The following is a 21,100-nucleotide window of genomic DNA, read 5'->3' as shown; positions in this document are numbered from 1 at the left end:
GTTAATTTAGCATAAAATTCTTTAGAAAATGTATAGCATACTTCTGTTTTGAAAGTCCAATCTAAAAAAATTGGTCTCTATGATTATTGGAAAAAACACACCATATGCAGATTTTCTCATAGTGAAATGAATGCTCAGATATTAAATGAGGATTTTTGTCATCCAATTTTTTATGTTATGTAATTTAACATGCTCAGATTAATGAATTCGTCTCTGATCGAACATAAAATACAACATTGGAAATTTCTGTAGGAATATTTAATGCGTTTGAAAGGAACGAAAACGCTTCCACTGTAGCAACCCTTTCCCCAATCAAATTTTTAACAGTAAATTTTGTTTTTAGAAATTTTTCACACGAAAAAAGAATTTGATTTTTGTTTACATTAAAAACTTTTCTGACAAATGTATTGTACTGTTTCAAAATAAAATTCAAATTTTTAAAATTATTCTTTGTTTTATTCAACTTATCTTATACCATTTTGTTCAGAATTAAATTCTTTACAAGTTTTGTTTAAAAGTTTAATGGTTTATTACCAATTTCAGAAAGTTATTGTATGTCAAGTATAAAAAAATAGGGATTTTTACTCTAATTTATTAGTTTTCATTCCAAATTTCTCAAAAATTACTGCAGCTGTGGTTCTGGAAGCTATTTTATTTGGTTTTCAGGTCAAAAACCATAAAAAAATCATAATTCTGCCCCTTAATTAACGACCTAAAAATTTGAGTACATCTCATTTCACCAAATTAGTTGAAATTCGAATGAAATCTTTCACTAGCTGTAATTCACAAATGAAGCATTTTATGACATATGTTTATATAAACTTTTTTCATTAATTTCACGAGTAGAATAGATTATGAAAGTCTAAAGAGAACTTTGTGGTACATCCTGTATTCTTAAGCTAGTGTTTAATGTTTGTTATTAAAACAAAGTAATATGTGTAATATATATATTGAATGGTAATGTATAAAATATGTCTGAAGTTATTTATAACATAACTCAAATAATTTTTTTTAGTTATTCAGTACATATGAAGTGCTAAGAATGAGTGCTACGTGCCACACTTCTTGCCAGCTACAGTGTTAACATCTGGTAACACAGCACCAATAATTGTTACATTAACATAATAAGTAAATAAATCTGTTAAACAGTTCTATATCATTAACTAATATATAAATAGGAAAATAACATATTAGCCCCCACCCCCCCTGTTAACAGACGAAGTATAAAAAAATTTACCTTAAAAGAAAACTTATTTAAAAAAACAAAACTTAAGAGGTTACCAATTATGTTTTTCTATCTTAATTGATTCTGATAGCATTAAAAAGTATTTTTATTGCCGTTGCAGTTTATGCAGTACTTTTTTTTTATTAATAATTTAAATTATTACTTTTGAGTGAAAAGAGTTAAGCGCTGACAAATACTTTTATGTAGTATTTTCTTTTGTATAATATATAAAAAATGAGAAAATCTCAGTTTGTAAATTATTTAAAGTGTGTAACTTTATTAAGATGTTTATTTAATTTTGTTAAGTTTTCCTTCCAATATTAGAATAATGAAAACTGTGTTCAACCTTTATTTATTTACAATTTATAAAATCTTAATTAGTTGAAAATAACATTTCATTAAAAGTGTTACATCCAATTTTAATCACGATACAGAATGGTGCTATTATGGATTATAAGAAATAGCTGCAGTATTTATTTGTAAAATTCCGGATTGTATAAATTGAACAGATACATCTTAGCTTGGATAATAGGAACAATTTTAAAACAAACTGCTTCTGATAATGCTCTGTTTAGCAGGTTAACTGCTATGAGACCGATTCTGGGTTTTAAGTTTTACATTCAGCTAGACTGTTCCAGCTGTTCAGTGCCGTAATGGTGCCAAGGGTCTTTATTATGTCTCATTTTTCAAGACATACTGATACAAACAGACTATTCCAAAAAATTATTCGAAAATTCAGTGAAATTTCAACAATTGCAGAGGTACATTTAGCTTATTTTTACATCGCCTCATTCAAAAATTACTAACTGATTTCCCTAAAATTATAAATTTGATATTGTTATAAAATAATAGCTGATTTTTACAAAATAGATTTAACTTATAGAATAGGTTGGCAAACAAATTAAGACCCAATGTTTTGTATGTGGCATGCTTATGTGCGTGGATTGTTTTTTTTTTCTCAATCACTATTACATTGAAATAATTATAGATAAAAATAATTACGGGTAAAATTGTTAATAAAGTATATAAGTTTCTTTTAAATATGTTTAAAATTTGCTAGTTTAATCTGAAATATTTTGTTTTTCTATGCTAAAATTCCTTTTGAATTGTGTTATTTATTACAGAGTGATATAATAAATTTAAAAGTTGAGCGATATAAAACTATTGCATGTAATGGTTATTTTTATGTGCGTTGTGAAACATACAAACCTGTATTCTTGGATTTTATTATTTCAGATAACTGAAGGTTCTTTCCTTATTTCTTGTAAACAAAACAGTGTACTGTGATTGTAAAATTCCCATTTATCTCTCCATTTGCTGAATTTATCCTCTTTTTTTTTTTAGGCAATTCACAAATTGACTCAATTTTTCGGTGAATAAGACACATCTTATTCACTGCAGTTTTTTGAGGCCCAAATTTGTGTTTAAATTTTTTTTGTAATTATGCAACACTTAAGATAAATAAAATTTCGCATAGAAAATCTCTAAATTGGAAAATAAAATGTTTGTCGCAGTGTATTTGTATTCCTGTTTTGGATGTAGTAAACCGTCCAAACAATGAATGCTAGCGATATTTTATTTATAAATAGGACTAAGGATTAGTATATAAAGTACAGAATTAGAGAACACTCTTACCTTTATTTTTTCATGTTCAAAACGTTTTCGGGCCTACGCCCATCTTCAGTGATGTTTTTTTTTAAAATAATTTTTATTTTTCATATGTACACAAAATTATAGCTTTTTATTTTTATTTTGTAAAAATTGTTTATTGGTAACAAAATTTAAAAAGTTAGAACAAATATTTGCCGAGAATGAAAAAGTGCTAGACTAACATCTGATTTTTAAAATGTTTTTAACTTTTTTATCAATAAAAAATTTTTATAAAATAAAAGTAAAAAGCCATAATTTTATGTGTAAATGTAAAAAATAAGAATTATTAAAAAAAAACATCACTGAAGATGGACTAAGGCCCGAAAACGTTTTGAACATGAAAAATAAATGTAAGAGTGTTCTCTAATCCTGTACAGTGCGGAGGCTGAAAAAATATATATAGTTAAACGTACAAAGAAAAAAGAAAGGAAAAATGGACTATTAAAAATTTAATCTAAATAAATTAATATTTAATGTATATATATATATATATATATATATTAACTTAAATGTAATTTATTTAAGTTTATTTTCCTCTTGATTGGATAGAATTAAATATAATAAGACATATTTTACTTAAAAATATATCACCTTTATTAATTTCTTGGGTTAACCAATCAACTGTACAAACTTACAAGTTAAATATACACTTTTGCTTAGAATTTTCTAAGCTTCCTCAGGTGACAATATTTATCTTGATTAATATTGTTATTGTTACCTAGAATGGTTAGACCAGTTAATATTTTAGTATGCAAGAGAATCGTGTATATAAATATAGCATATAAAAAATAATACAAGAAGCAAACACAACTTTTGATTTCAACTTGTAACCCTGCAGATTTAGATGCACTTAATATGGTACTTACTTATTAGAGGCTGATTCCAGTACAACTTGGATTAGTGATGCAAAAATGTCATGACCTGTGCTGGGGGTTGAACACAGGAATCGTGTGAATTGAAAAATCATATTTTCGCGTGTTTGCAGCGCGATCAGGCTATTGAGAGATTGACAATTGAAAATGTTTATATAATACATAATGGTTATAAACAAGTAAAACAAGATAAATCAATAATAATAATAGTAAACGACAATAATAAAACAAATAATAATCATAGTAATCACGACCACAACTATAATACTAATAATAATAGTAAACTGTGATTATATACAAAACAGAATTTAAAGTAATCGTCAGAATTTATTCACAGGTTTTTAAGTATAATTCAGTCCCAATGACAAAAGACTTTAGCATGACCGCCAGTCTTAACACTTTTAACCACTAGTCTTGTATTAACAACAGTATTACAATAGATAAGACAAATATAAAGTTCTTCGCTGCAAATATCTTTACTGTTCCCAAATAAAATTACCCTAACAATTTATGAATGAAATGTAGTATATTATCTCTTTCACTTATAGTCTAACAATAACTCACTAAACCATTACTTGTTTTCATGTATTCGTACTGACGTGTGTGGTTAGATGGTACTGATATAATGACAAGTACCGTTATATAATTATTTTATAATTTTTGTCAGTTATTTGATAATCATTCTGCCGAGTACATTTATGTAATTACTTGTGAAGTTACCTTAATCGTATTGAACTTAATTCACTAGAAATTTGCTCCTTCACTTACCTAGCGGAATACTCTCGCTTCAAAGTCGCATAATAACTTTTCTATTGTAGCACTCTTGCAGGACTGATCTCGCAGACTCGCATCATAATGTCTCACTTAGACTGATTTCAGCTGGTCTTCTCCAGAGTATTTATATTCCTATCTTTTTTAACTGCAGGACCAGACCCCAGTTGAGCGTGAGAACGATTTACTGCCCTTACACTTTCCCATGAAATTCCTACTCGTGTCTGGTAACTCTTCTCATGGAACAATATCTGTTTAGATGTGTCGGTATGCAGTATTACAACAGACGATTGTTAAATGGACCTGTTACATTTACTAAAAGGATTTCTTTTAGCCCCTGGATTCCTTCCGTTATTATATTTTCGACTAGTTTCTTCTTAATTGGTAGGAGTCCGTTATACCGGTCTTGTTACAATATGTTAACTATTACTGTGATCAGTTATGAAGTTGCTATCAGTAAATATTTTTATGATAAAGAACTGTTTTTTCTTCTTAATTGATAGTTGTTATTTTCTTTATATATATATATAAAAAAACAAAAATAAATAACAAACTGTATACCTTGAAGAATTATGATTTTTTTCTATTTTTAAAATTGTGTGCTACATTAAAAACAAGCTGGAAGAAGATGAACCCTTTTTATGTTTACTTCAAAAAGTTAAAATATTAAGTAAAATAAAGAAATGTTTATTTTGTGTAATGCTTTTGTTTTTAAAAGTAATTTTTTTAATTTTTATTAAAAATACATGTGGTACAAGGAAAGGGAACATTTTGAAGTAACTCGCAAAAGTAAAAAGTGAACTTACAAGTTTTATTTTTGAAAATAAAAGTAAATTACATGCCAATAAGTGTCCCGACACAAAAAATGTCAATCGCCATTGGCAAATGGCGATTGAAATCGCCATTACTGGTAGCGAATGCTGAGATTTTGCATGGCACTTTGAAACACTTGCATGGGAATTCATGGGACCACGTAGTCTGATAATTTCAGTTTCTGTACAACTTGAATTTTGTATGGGTGAAATTTAAAGTAACTGGAATATTCGGCGGCCGATTGTTCGGTTTAGGTTCAATGCTGCTGCGTGTTTCCTTGCTAATCGTCGTGGACTCCTTCCAATTGAGGCCCGAACTGCTTCACTATTTTCTGGAGTTTGTTGAGTTTATTGACTGCCTGGTGGTTTCTTTTATAGAGCTGAACCCGCCTCTTCAAAATTCTCAACCCATATTCTGATGGCGTGGCAAGATGGAACATGGCCATGACGTCGGAATTCTCGTTGAGCAGCAGTCATACTGTCTTCGTTCTTGTAAAATGCTTTCACGGCAAATGCATATTGTGTACCGACCCACTAGTTCACGATTATTAAATGTCAGGTAGTTTGCACAGAAGGATGCCACTGTTACCTTTCTATCAGCACCTCAGGGCTGCCACTACTACTTTCAAAATTTCCCGTTTCCCTGTGTCACTTTGTAGATGACGTATAAAAAATAAAACTGCATGCAAAAACTCGTTTGCAATAAACATAAAGATATGTCAATAAAAATAAGAAAAGGAAGGCAATGATGTAGACTGATAGTGAATATGATGGGGTGGTTGGGTTTCAATTAACCTAACGTCCCGGGAATGGTCGACCTGATGCTGTACAAGACTTCAATTACACGTCATCCTCTGAAGTAATACCTTATGGTGGTTCTGGAGCTTAACAGAAAAAGAAAAGAATGTGAATTAAAGCTTTATGACTAATTTTCTGGATTTTGGCTGAAAATACTCAATCGCAATTAAATCAGGTCACGATTAAATACATTCACCGATATAGTACTAAGTAGTAACGATAAAAAAATAAAAATATCTGACTAATTTTCTGGATTTTGGCTGAAAATACTCAATCGCAATTAAATCAGGTCACGATTAAATACATTCACTGATATAGTACTAAGTAGTAACGATAAAAAAATAAAAATATCTTAATATATGTCTTTGTAGATAGTTTAATTTTTCTTTTAAAAAGGTTACTGTGTGGTTTAACTGGAAAAAAACAAATGGCCCACCAGAGGAACTCTCTACAGAAATCTTTCTTTACTATTTACTCTACTGTTCTGTTGACCTCCATGGTAGAATGGTAACATCTCTTTCTATCATCCAGGTGGTTTTGGGTTTTAATCCTGGTCAGCGTATAAAAAAATGACAATTTTTAGATTCTACAAAATCATTTTTCATCAGTGAATGTAATCGGTCGGTTGGTTTTCCTACGGTTTCTAAGTCAAAATAGATAAAAAAATCAAAGGTTACTCGTAGAAATCAGCCCATCTGATGAAGAGTAAGTTGGATCAAGAACCCCATAGTTTTTTTAAATTTGTTAGAGAAATTAGAATTATCTTGCTTTTATAATATGATGATTATTTTAAATAATGAATCATTTAGTTGCAGACGTATTTAATAAAATAAGTCTTAAGTAGATTTTTTTTAGTATTAATTTATGATAATCTATTAATTTATCAATACTGTGGATGGGTTACAATTATTTTTATTCACTGATAAAGAAACAACTCATATATTTTATTTGATAAAACACAAAGTCGTTTTTTGGATCATTTAATTATCATGTGTACATGCGTGTATTTTCACTCACATTCATAGTGGTATTTTATATATATATATATATATATATATATATATATATATATATATATTATGTATGTGTATGTATAAAAAGTGCTGTATTATAATAAGATTTATTTATTTTATAACCATCTTTCTACAGAAGAAGATCTATTACAACAGTAATTATTATTGCAGTATAATAATGTTGTGATTTGACATTTATGAAATATTCTTATCAGTGTGACTGTAATTCGTACTGACGTGTGTGATTAGATGGTACTGATATAATGACAAGTACCGTTATATAATTATTTTATAATTTTTGTCAGTTATTTGATAATCATTCTGCCGAGTACATTACTATTTTTATATTCTTCATAATTACCATTTTAGTATTTTAACTGTGATTTTTACATATTTATTTTTTACAGTTTTAAAATTTTAGCTAACTAATTTTATTTATCTTTATTACAGTATTTATGACAAAATGTGGATCTTGTTATTTTATTTTTTAAAGGGTAGGCCAATTACGTTTTATATTTTACTTATTTGTTTTGTGCTTCGTTTTGGTTATTTAGTTTCTAGTTCGTCTACAAATCAATATTAATTGTGTATATATTTATATATTTTTTTTATTTTAAATTAATTTAGACAGTAATATTTTTATTTTATAAATGGATTTGAGAAGAAAAAAACAGTTATAAGAATTTAAATCAAAAGCTAATTATCTGAAATATTAAAAACTGAAAATTAATTTTAAGAAAAAGATTAAACGATGACTTTCGATAACGAGGTATGGTTTTTCAATTATTACATTTTAAGATTTTTTTATAAGAACAGTTTATAATTTTAATTTTTTTCATTTTCATAATATGTATTTTGTTTCCTTTTCTTTTTAAAATTGTATAAGTCGAAATGTATTCATCAATTTTCATTCGTATTAGAAATTATTTAATTCAACGTCTTTTATTGTATAATTGAAGTAGCGTATTGGCTTTTTTTATATTAATTTTGACATATTTTTTATTTCTCTTTTACATTTATGTAATTATTAAACGTTTATGGAATTATTTTTTTTTCTACAATGGTTTATTTTACTATTCCATGTAATAGAATGTAATTTTTTTTATTTTTAATATGAATTTTATAGTAATGTTTATTTATTTGTGATAGCAAAAAATTAAAAATTTTTATGCGTTATAAGCTATTATATAAAATGAGAAAAGAAAAGAAATTTCAGTAGGAAAATTGTTATTTTTTTACTTTTATAGATCTTTTTACGAATTTTTATGTTTTTGTCATTTTTATGAATTGAATAAATTTCTGATTGAATTAAAAATGAAAAATAAGTTATGTTAGTATGTTATTTAACAATAATCCATTAATCCATATTTTTTTTAATAAATTTTAATTAAAAAAAAATTGTTCTCTTGCCTCTGTTCACTATGATAGTGATACTGTGTACTAAACATTTTTTAATCTTTTATAATATTTAATTTATTATAACGTTTCAAACTCTAAATGAAACATATGAATTCATTTTTATTAACACTTCTTTCGTTTATGTTGTATAAATGTTCTAAAAATTTATGTTATCAGTTTGTTTTGCTGTCTTTGTAGTGCATAAATTATGATCATATGTCAATAAGTATACTTTATATTGTTTTTAGAGAGAAAGGTATAATTTTATATAATACCTTGAAAGTGTCTTCATTATTTATTGATTATATTTTATCATTTCAAGGTTTTATAAATTATAACGTATGTGATAATCATAAACGTTTTAACCGGTACAGTATCTAACGTATTTCATGTAATGCAATGTCATTTTTTTAAATAGAACAAAAAATTTGTATTTGCGTTAGTACATTTAGGTTAATAAATTTTGACTTTCACAAATTATGTTTTATGTATTTACTAGTATTAATTTTATAAAATAATTTTTGTCATACGTAATTTTAATATTCATGATGTGTGTGTGTTATAAATAAATCTCTGTATGTTATTACAATTTTTTTTTTTTTTTTACTATTTAAATAGCTCTGGGTAAATTAAACAATTCATAAAATAAATTTTGAAAATAACGTTTTGTATCGCACATTTAAGTTACAAAAATTTTACATGGAATTTAAAAATTTACTTGTGTCATAAGTAATTTATTATAAATCCCCTTTTGGGTTATGCTTGGTGTAATCTGTTCAACAGTTTGGACCGTAGTTATTCAACCCTCGCACATCCTCTGTTTCACTTTACTTATAAAAAACTATTATATTTTCCCTTAAAAAGTAACAAAATTTAAAGTATTATATACTGTTAGATATTGTTTCAAATTAATTATTATTTACTATAATAATATTTTATTTTTAACAGACTTTCCATCCATAACTTTATTATTTATTTCCTTCCATAACTTTACTTTCCCGTCTAGATAGTACTGCAGCTGAGGTATACTTCTAGAACGAAAAGTATTATAATCGATCTAATTTGGGCATATGCGGTTTTCATCGGATTTTGACGTTTTGTTACCTAAGGAACCCAAAAAACTTTGGACATTTTCTGGATGTTAATGTTTGTTATGTATGTGTGTGTGTTCGGTGTTTGCCTCTGAATCACCTTATATCTCCGAAACTACTGTACCGATTTTGATCAAACTTGGTCAGATTTTTCTATATATGAGGCACTCTTATAGGGACTGATGTCATTAAATCTTCAACTTAAAAGGTCAAGGTGGTTGCAGCAAAGGTCAACTTTTTTGCTAAGGCTGTAGAGCAAAGTTACCCTCAGTATCTCGAGATTACGCCTGATTAAGGTCACACTTTTCTTAGGCTCAAACTAAATACAGTAAAAAAAAATTCTGAAAATCTTTTAAAACAGATGTTAAAAATATTATTTGTGCGCATGCATGCTTGTTTAAATGTATTGTTCTATATTTTGTTTAATATCAGAAAAGGTTGACGTATCGAATTTTTTGCAGGAAGATCCTGTTGGAACGTATGGGGCATTAAGTCATGTCTTCCAATTTTTTAAAAATTTAGTTTGTAATAGGGTAGGGTGATACATATGGTTTAAATGAAATTGTGTTTTTTTTAAACAAGTTTTAGTATAGCATAGCATTATTTGACCATTAGGCGAAATCTTTTGCCAGCCGTAACTCGAAAACAATCCATTTCCAGACCTATGTTTATATGATTTTTTTTTCATTATTTTGTTAAGAAGAATACGCCTATAAAATATGGTAGAAACTTATTGAAATGATCTTCATATACATTATATATATATATATATATATATATATATATATATATATAATACACTCGTAAACGAGGTCTGTAAACAAAGTAATGAGGAGACTGGTTCAGAAAAACCTTTTATTTACAATCCAGTTATACACGGACTCTATCATCTTCGAAAATAGTTCTCTTGGGAAGCCATGCAACGCTTCACGCGGTTTTCCCACTCTTTACAGCAGGGTTGGAATTCAGAAACCGGAGTATTCTTCAGATAGTCGGATACGTTTTTTAAATGTTTTTTACTGTTCTAAAATGGTGTCCTTTGAGGTGTTTTTTTTTAAAATCGGGAACAGGAAATAGTCGCAGGGTCTCAAGTCGGGTTAATTAATTGAGAGTGCTACACTCATTAATTGAGAATAGTGTGACAAGGTGCATTATCACGATGCAGCATCCAGTTGCCTTTGATGGCTGGTCTCACGCAGGCAACTCTTTTCTGCCGTCTTTCAAGAATTTCTTGTATAACATATTGATTTAAGTTTGTCCTGCAGGCAAAAACTTCTTATCGACAATGCCATTATTATCGAAGAAACAAATTTTTGTTTTTTTGGGACGTGGTCAGTTTGAAATGTGCCATTCCTTGCTCTGACGTTTTGTTTCTGCATCGTACTCAAATATCCAAAATTCGTCACCAGTAATAACGGTTTTTTAGAAAATCAGGATCAGTTTCAATTCTCCCTAGAAGATCGCGGTACAGTTCCACCCTGTTGTTTTTATGTTCAACAGTGAGGTTTTTTGGAACCAATTTTGCACAAACGTTTTTCATGTCCAATTCGTTTGTCAAAATTTGATGGACGTGGTATGGTTCAAATTCAATTGTTCTGCAAACATTCTGACATTTAATCGCCGGTCGTATCGTCTCTGATTCGCTCAACATTGTCGTTACTTTGTGACGTTAACGGTCTTCCAGAGCGTGGATCGTCCGCAACTGATTCCCGGCCATCTGAAAATGCTTTAAAACACGTAAAAACTTGGGCTCGTGACAGAGCGTCTCCATACGCCCTTTTCAATTTTGAAAAATTTTCAGTAGCATTCTCACGAGTTTTAACACAAAACTTGATTGCATAACTTTGTTCATAATTAGTATCACTCACTTTTGTAACGCACAACAAAAACTCGTTTCACGAAATGTTTGTTTACGTCTCGCGTGGCACAAATAGACCAAACGTATATAAATACTTAGTCTTAAAACTTAAAAAAATAATTACTTAGTCTCATTAAACTAAAAATACTAGTCTCATTACTTTATTTACAGACCTCGTATATATGTTGCCATCTGTTTTGTTGAATATATCTGGATCGTATGAATTGTATAATCGTGAAATTTGGTATTATGTATAAACTTGCTCTACCCGACACGCTTCGCTGTGGCACATTGTAGTTGCATGGATGAGAAATGAGAAACAAAACAAAGCATACGTTTCATAGAAGTTTAATTTTGCAATACTTGTGGATATACAATATTTTGCCATACGGGCTCTTTGTGATTGGTCGTTGTGTTTGACAGCGGCCATCTTGCATTGATCTGATTGGTTTTCCTTTGTTTACATTTCCATCTGATTTATTAGCCTCTTATTTATTAAAAAACTGTACAAATTAAAAATAGATAGATAGATTTATTAGAAATAGATGAAAACAATCCTTGATGCGGGTTTATATATCGTGCTAAATTTTTTTTTATCGTGTTTTTTTTTAATAATAAAATACAGATGTTTTAGCTGTTAAATATAATTCAAAGAAATTTGGTCGAACCCCGAAAGTTCTTCACCGATTGCTTTGAGATGTTGACACAAAGTTGCATTCGAATACGCACGTGTTTTTATATACCTACTGTTAATATATTTAAGATTTCACACCTATGACAGGTAAAAACATGTTTTTTTTTAAAAAACAGCGCTATCTGACGTAAAAGCAACACACGCTATACTAAATATTTTACGATTCCGTTTCAATGTTTCCGATATGTGTGTCCGCTATAGACTAAAAAATTACTGAACCTACTTACGCGCGGGGAAAAAGAGAGAAAGGGAAAAATCGAAAAAGGTAAAACGAAATAAAGTAAAAAGGGAAGAAGGCGGAAGCGGGGAAAATGAATTGGAACGGGAATGGGGGAAAGAGGAAATAAGGAAATAAAATGGGGTAAGGAAAGGGATTATGATAAAAATGAAAGTGGCAAAAAGGAAAGGGAAAAGGGAAAGGTTAAATTTTGTGAAGTTCCGTAATGTTCATCTTGTTAATATTTTATCAAACTTTCAATTGTGTTAATTTAATCTATATATATATATATATATATATATATATACTCAAATCTAGCAATAGCGAAACATTGTCGAGTCTGATAATATTTAATAAAAAACGTTTTAATTTTTTCTTGTTTAATTATTATTTTCAATAAACAACCTTAATGTGACATTTCTGAAAGCTGAAAGTCATTAAATGTTTTAGACACAAAAAAAAAATTATAAAAAGAGCAAAAATTGCATAGTAATCGAAAATAAAATTAAAACAAGAGTACATCATGAATGAGATTATTCTAACCCTAAATTAAATCATAGACCATGATCGTTTGCGGAATTACATTACGACGTAGTTCTCCTTTCTGTCGTCCCCTTTATTCTTTTATTGAAGTTATCCGGTTGTTATATAATAATAGTAAAGTAAAAGTAATTAGGAAGTAATATGACAAGGATTCAATTTTTGTTATGTAAAATATATACCATTTTTTCTGTTTGAAGTAATTTTTTCGTACTCATTTTAGTAATTAAAAACCTAAAACAAACGATTTAAAAAAAAAATAATGTCAGACAAGAGATAATTTTTTTCTTGTAAAGACGTTAAAATAAACAATTATGTTTTAAGCGTAAAGTTTAAGAAATGTGTTTTACTTGCTTGGTTAGATTCAGATAACGATTATGCAAATGTGTTAAAAAAATTTATGAACTTCGTTGGCCTGGTCGAGTAGCCACTAGTTCGTGACTTTTGGATCTGATTGTTTTCGGTTCGATTCGTAGCTTAGTTTAGTTTTTTAAATTAATCTATTCTTCTTGTTAAAATGTATGGTTTTTAATATATTATCTAGGTTGTAATACTAAAATAAAAGTTATACAGATACGGAGGCTAGTATTTTGGGCGATTGGTGGGCCTCCATTTATTTTTTTTACAAAATTTGACCGAGCAAAATTTAAATTTCAGTTGAATAAAGTTTTTATAACACGGCACCATTACTAAAATACAGTTAGTTATAATACGAAAGAACTATGAACTATGAATTTACATAGCCCATAACAATTGTGATACTATTACAATACGGATAGTTACTTTGACTTAAGACTTAACTTTTAAAAATGACGATCAGTTGTTATGTATATAATTTAAATACGAGAGTTTTATACTTTTATGTATTTCAATCATAAATTATAAACCCTCCGAAGATGACAGAATAGCCGAAAGCGTATGAGGGAAAAGAATAATATATTGGTAAGCAGTTTATATTGTATATAATAATTCAATTGTATAATTTATATAGGTTTTATTCTACACACTGTTATTCGACCGATGTTATATATTATTTATAATTTTAGTAGGAGAATCTTTCTTTTTTTTTTTTAAATAAAGCCTCTACTTAATTGAGGCCAGCAAGGGTTTTGGGCCTAAATTTTTATTTTATTCTTTTCAAAAAAAAAAATTAATTTTATTCTTTCCAAAACTTACAAAGTATTCTTAAATATGCAGTGTTTGCTATTAAACTGGATCGATCCCTATCAAACTCCGCATTTTATTGCATGCTACTAAAGTTTTTTCTCGTTGGAGAAGTAACTACTGTTCGGACGATTAGCGTTTTGTTAAATTATATGATAATTTGAAAAGATTGAAAAATGTTTCAAAAATGATATTAGTAATAAACTGTATTGTCAATAACACTTCATAAAATTACATTTTTACATTATACTATAAAAAAATAAACGTTTCTGGTAGAGGAAGACTGTTATCTGCAAAATGGAGTACTATTCGATTTTTGGCAATTACAACATTTTTGCTATTATAAGTAACAGAATTAGGCTCAAAATACAAAAAAAGATTATCGGAGTTTTAATTTGTTACAATATCTTTTAGATGAGGTGTACAGAACACTCATACAATTTAAGGCTAAAATCAAACGGCAAAAAGGACAATTTTAGTTGTACGCATGGCCGTAGTTTGATTCCTTATCTCTGCTTGACAGTATCACTAGCAAAAATTGCGACTCCGGCTTTTGTTTTTCAACTTGCCAAATGTGTATTTGTAGTTACAGTTTGCATTCCGTAAAAATTTTAATTATCAACTTCGTAGAGACAATAAAAATCGGTTTGAAACGACCGGATGCCTGTGTAGAGAGTACGGAACGAGTGTATCTGAATAAAATTTTCATCGTGTCAGGGAGACTCCTGCGTAGTCCTAAAAAATCTTTTGCGAAGGCCGGCCGTGAACTAGCGATGCCGGTTTTGACAGTGTGGAATGTTTTTAAGGAAACGCTTACATAAGCGTCCGTACCGTTTACAGCTGATACAAGCTTTGAAGCCTGCCGACTTCGCGAACGAAATGTTGCATTAAGACGATGACTTTCTTGATCGTATTGCGTTTAGTGACGAATCGATATTTCATTGTCGAAAAGTTAACGCACATAATGTCTGTATCTGGGGGTCCAAAAAATCTTCGTGAACTCTAAACAATGCGAAAGCGACTCCCAAAAATTAATTGTTTTCTATGCGATATCCTTACGGCAAGTTCAGGGTAGTCTTTTTCGCTAAAGCGAGCGTAACAGTGATTGGTTATTTGGATACGGTTCGTACATGTTTTTCCTGGACTGAAAGACAGATCGAGAATTTTATTAGGTATAAAGATGGCGCGCCTCCTCATTGGCATAATTTTGTGAAGGATCGGTTGAATGAAGTTTTTCCCACCAACCGCTGGAACGGTCGTCATGAACTCGATGACAGCTTGTTCACGATGGCCTCCGAAAGTCGCTCATCTGACCTCTATGTGAATTTTTTCTTTTTGGTTTTATAAAGGATATTATACATGCCCCTTCGCTGAATAATGTACTAGGTTTGAGATGCGGGTTTGAAGCAGTTGTCGCTTCCATTACTCCAGATATACCGGCTGAAGTGTGAGACCAACTCCTGTTTTGGTTGGACGTGTGCCGCGTGAAGAAAATGTTTACATCGAACACTTATTTGGAAAAACTATAAAATACGCTTTCATTTTATTTTGTGATTCATAATTGTAAGTCAAAATTAAGAGATATGTATGTTTAAAACCCCGATTTTTTTTTGTGGAACCTGTTTAATACAAACTCCATCCCCCTACAAAAACCTCTGGCCAAAGACTTAATAAGTACAAAGACAGAGTTTCAGAATCAATATTCCCAACTTAAAGTATGTTAATTTAACAAATAAAATTTATTCGGTTAATTAAACGTATTTTTTAGTAAGGTAAACGTATTTTACCTAGTATTTTTTAGTATTGTTTAGTATACGTATTTTTTAATGTTAAGTAAACGTATTTTTTTTTAATTTATGATTTTTTTTGTCATACCGGATTCAAATAGAACTATTAGCAGAAAACTCGACTGCTCTGACCTTGACTGTGGTTCATGAGCCTGGTTAAGAATGGTCCTCAGATATCATGCTATTTTTTACTATCCATTTCAGTCTCCCGCTGAGAGTAATAAACCGCCCTTTTTATTATCTTCATACATTAAATAGACAGTTCATCGTATTTATTTTATCGTTGAAAACCTAGTTTATCCAAAATCTGTTATCTTCCCATTTTCTCCGGATATTATTACCCAAATTACCGTACACTACCTAATTATTTTATACTTTGAATGTTCAAGTTCAAGTAGAATATTCACTTAATCATAAACGAATAACAATATCATCCTCTTGTTACAACCACACAACAATTAGTGTAACACAATTCTTCGGCGTACTAGAAGGAGCCTTATTATACTACCGTTGCCATTTTTAGTAAATTACTGAAATATTTGAAAAAAAATTCTATAAAATGAAATTAAAAAATTTTCTTTACATTCTTCTTCTGTCGATACATATTAAAGTTAAACTAATTGAAAATTAAACAAAACAAATAAAAACTTGAATTTTCTGAAGATCCGTTAAAAAATTAGTAAATATGTGCTTCAGTGCTTTCTGAATTGTGATATATTTTTTAGCTATTTTTTATATTTTGTGTTTTTACGTGCTTTTCTTTTAACTGACAATGTTTTTTTTTCACGTTTGTCCTCAAATCTTGCATCCTTAATTTAATATACTTCTTGACATTGCCGATTGATGAAATTGTGCACAGTTACTGAGGTCGGGTGACAGTACAGTATTCCACTATTACTTTTTGTAAACATCCCTGCCGTACGAGGGTAAATTTATAAAATGTATATAAGCGACAAAAAAAGTTTTGTTAATTTAAAATTATATTTCAATAATCAAAAACTTCACATTTCGTTACTTTGTATAGTTAAATGCTTGATTGAAAATTTGTTTGATATTTTATAGATATATTAGAAATTTCAATACATGATGTTATCTTTTTAAATCCAAATTAACCTACTAATTAAACTCATACGCTGTATGATAATAAAGTACGACTAAAAAAGTATAAAGCAAGTTTTTCAACATTTTTGTAATACTGTATACCTTAACATTAATTTTGCTTATATTTTAAATAATAATTGATATACATTTTAATCACATCTATTTTTATGTTAACGATTATGTATTATGTGGTGCTATATTTTTAATGCATCCTGCTAAGAGCTGGGAGAGTTCCTTTTTTTATCTAGGTAGCATATCTACCTGTTCCTGATGTAATGTAATGTATATACCTATATTGTAATGTATATATACCTGTTTATTCATTAATTATAATTACGGTAATATATTTTCAGGTACTATTTGGGAACTTGAAACTTGTAATGTGTTAAGGTAATCGGGTTATTTATTTTAGTTTGTTAAAATTAAAACGAAATAAGATATTTTTCAACCATCACTTTTGTAATAAAAATCCAATTTTCTATTAGCTGTTTAAAAATTGATAAGATAAGAATAAACACGTTAAGGTAGTCGTAATAATAATATGATTTTTTTGTTTGTTTGTGTATTTAAAATAAGCTTTTGTAAATGTAATTTTATGGTTTACAGATTGCATTCCTAATATATCTTAAAAAAAAATTATACTAAAAACATACTTACGGAATTATCTAATTTTAGAAAATCGATATAAAATTACATAAATAAATCTATTTCTCTTGATCTTTGAAGGATATGCCGTGATTAAAAAAAAATGATTGATTTCATCTTATCTTTTACGTCATTTGAGCACACAGTGTGTGAGTGATTTTCTCTTATCGTTATATACAATTTCTTATTATTATTATTATTGCGATTTCAGCATTTTTTTTATAATGTTTTATGATAATAATTTCATATCGGGTGTGTGCGTGTGTGTGTATGTATGCATGTGTTTATATATAAATCATGTATACATGACTTTTACCCACGTGTTAGTTTAATGAATTGTATTACAGCCAGTTAAACCATATGAAAATACTGTATAATAAAACAACAAATCGCGATTCTGAGCCATCTGCGGATTCACGTAAGTGTGTGTGTGTATAGGTCAAACCATGTTGCGTTACTGCTTTCAGATTCTGTTACAAGAAACAGTTTCCAACATAGTGTTGAATTTTGTTAATATATTTGCTGATGGTTCAAATAGAGAATGGATTTCACATATCTCGTAATAAGAAATTATGGAGTCAGATCAGATTATCCGATAGGTCGTAATTTCAGCGAAATCATATTTTCATAAACCAGATATCCTTCAACAACGGCTTTTGATGTAATCAAGTCATTTCCGTCTACTTCGTCAATTTTTACTGTGGTTATAAGTAGTAACCCCCTGTCCATCTCAAGTCACGTGATCCGTCAACGTTGACGATACCGTGTCCCAGCCACGTGGTCTTTTCATTAACTTTTTACCAAGTGTCGCGTGACTGAATATGAACAACAACGCTATATTGATACGTAACGAATAAAAATATAAGATCCATATGTTATAATTTTATGAACTATGTGTTCACTGTCGATATACATTAATTTAGTATTTACGCGAATGTCATATAGCTGGTTCTAGCTTTAATTATCGATAACGGTTTGAATTGTTTCACCCTAATTATATCCACAGAAAAAAAAATGGGTTGTTTATCTGTTCAACAAAAAAATATCAATAAATAAAATTTAATTATAACGTTGAGTGTGCCAAGAAATAATTACATCGTTATGCTGTTGTTTAAAAATACGGCAAAGTTGTATAACTTTACCGGATTTGCCCTTGACAGATGTTTATTTCAAATACGCCGTAGATTCTTAAATATATTAAAAAAATATATATTAAAATATTTTGCATTATTTAAAGTATAATATCAAAAAAGATAAAAAAATTTCAATAAAAAATTTGAGTTCGATTTGATGACTCCTTTCATCAAATTACATTTTTACCTTAAAAATTATGAAGCATTAAAAATATAATTGAGAAAAAATTAAAATTCATAATAAAATATTTTGGTATTAACTACTTTAATCAATTGATGGTTTTATCATCAAAATTATACTGTATTTTGAGTATAACTGCTGAAAAAAAAAATTAAACAAATTTTCCATTTGGAGTCCCTTAAGCTATACGCATATGTGCTACATCATGTAACATTTTTAATAACAGGCATTATCAGATATTATAAAAAAATTAAAAGATTTTAAATTCTTTAGCTGGGTCCCGTGGGAGCTTTTTTTTACTTTCTTTATTGTATTCATTAATACTAGATAAGTTGTTTTTTCAATCTCTAAAATTAAAGTTTAAAAAATTAATATGTTAAATACATGTTTCATTTAGCTAGCCCCCTTTATTTTATTGGACTTAACATTTTTATCTATTGGAGTGGTTATTTAGTATTAGATATTTAAAGTAAACATATTTCTATACAAATTTTTTATGCGTTTTTGAAGAATTTTTGTTGAGCCAGTCCAGACATATTAATCAAAATAGAGGCCAGCACATATATTTACGTACATAGATACATTTTCCAAAAATATCTATAATTTTTTTGTGGTGTTTGGATAAGGGGGGGGGAGATCTTGAAATGTCACATACTGTTTACCAGCTAATAAAACCTCAGTACCAAAATGTTGGCCGATTAGTATACAGTAATTCCCCTTTATAGCTGTGCTGCTGTAGCAACAGTACAGTTATAGCCGTGAAAGTATATATGTATCGTAAAACAAAAAGAAAATGTGTAGTATAATCCTGTACATCCAGATTAGATGAACTTTCATCCGACATGGTTAAGTGGTCATGTACTGTATTGAAATAACAGTAAGTGTGAATTGCAAAATACAGAAACTTAACCTTAAGAATGCACACTGGAGGAGTGTTTTAGCACCTCAGTAGTGTTTTGAATTCCTACTAGGAGTGCTGTATACGGTTTCAGAATGCTATGTGTATTCTCAGTTGATGAGGTGTTATTTACATGTGCACATGTGCTTTTCTAATTTTAGAATTATTTCTGAGATTATTGTGGTTTTTTGTGATTTGGGGGTGCTGTAGAACTCTGCATGTGTTTTAGTTTGTATTGGATAAAAGGTTCAAGATATTTATTTCTTTTATTGTATTAGTGTAATTAATTAAATTTTGTGATGGATAAATGTAATTTTTCTTCTAGTACGTTTAATGAATTCATCTAGTGTAATTTAGACAACGAAGAGTTCAGTAGCGAAGAAAATATTACTGAATGTGAAGATGTCACTGAAGAACAAGATGAGGTTAGTGATGAAATTGCTTATTCATATTTAAGTGAAGATGAAATTGGCATTGATGAGAATGTTAAGGAAGCATGTATCAAGGGAAGAAACAGTCATAGATGGAGCAATGACCCAGCAATTTGGGTTATATTGCAAGTAGAAAGATTTTGGTCTGAATACCAGGAAAAAAAGGCAAGGCTAGAAATATTGTCAGTAGCTGAATGCTTGGAAGGTGTTATTTTCAAAAGTAATGATTTATGTGGTCGTAAATTTTACAAATATTGAAATAAATATTAAAAAAATAAATTATACATCTGATTCATGCCATTTAGGTTATGCCAATAGTGATGAAATTCATTCCTTTTTTAGTTCATTCATTCCATTTGAGCACAGAAGAAATGTAGAGTTCTATATATGGCGTTCCCCTTTATAAGCTTATCATGTCATAGATTCAAATTCTTACTAAATGGTTTACGATTTGATCTCTTGACATGAGGTGACAATGATAAATTTGCACCAGTTCGAGTTCTTTGGAATATTTCTATAGAAAACGGTAAAGAAAGCTTCACTCCTCATTCATATTGCACTGTAGATGAACAGCCGCTTGGGTTACATGGTAGATGCCCCTTTAAAGTACGAGTATATATATATCTTTAAACCCAGATAAATACGGCATAAAAATAGTTTATCTTTGTGATACCACAATGTACTACATTTAAATGCAATACCTTACATTGGTAAAGAGGACTGCCACGGACAGCCTCAAGCACTAAATTTTGTGACACATACAGAACTGATATATAATACTGGATGTAATATGTGGTAGATAATTGGTTTACTTCTATTCC

At 29.1% G+C, this 21,100-nt stretch overlaps 1 protein-coding gene across 2 annotated transcripts in view; it reads left to right on the top strand.

Moving 5' to 3' along the window:
- aralar1 (calcium-binding mitochondrial carrier protein aralar1) overlaps nucleotides 1-21,100 on the top strand; it is a 162,121-nt gene that overhangs the window by 25,848 nt on the left and 115,173 nt on the right. The window contains exon 1 of one of the 2 annotated variants that reach the window (XM_075376037.1): nucleotides 7,235-7,910. The exons of the other annotated variant lie outside the window; for it this stretch is intronic. Coding sequence (XP_075232152.1) covers nucleotides 7,893-7,910 — 18 coding nt within the window. The 5' untranslated portion in view covers nucleotides 7,235-7,892. Of the gene's footprint in view, nucleotides 1-7,234; nucleotides 7,911-21,100 lie in introns of those variants that run through there. 2 annotated transcript variants of the gene reach the window in all.

The sequence above is a fragment of the Lycorma delicatula genome, chromosome 9, assembly GCF_047948215.1.
Source record: "Lycorma delicatula isolate Av1 chromosome 9, ASM4794821v1, whole genome shotgun sequence".
Classification (NCBI taxonomy): Eukaryota; Metazoa; Arthropoda; class Insecta; order Hemiptera; family Fulgoridae; genus Lycorma; species Lycorma delicatula.
The sequence above is the reverse complement of the archived record's forward strand: the minus strand, read 5'-3'. Positions and strand labels throughout refer to the sequence as shown.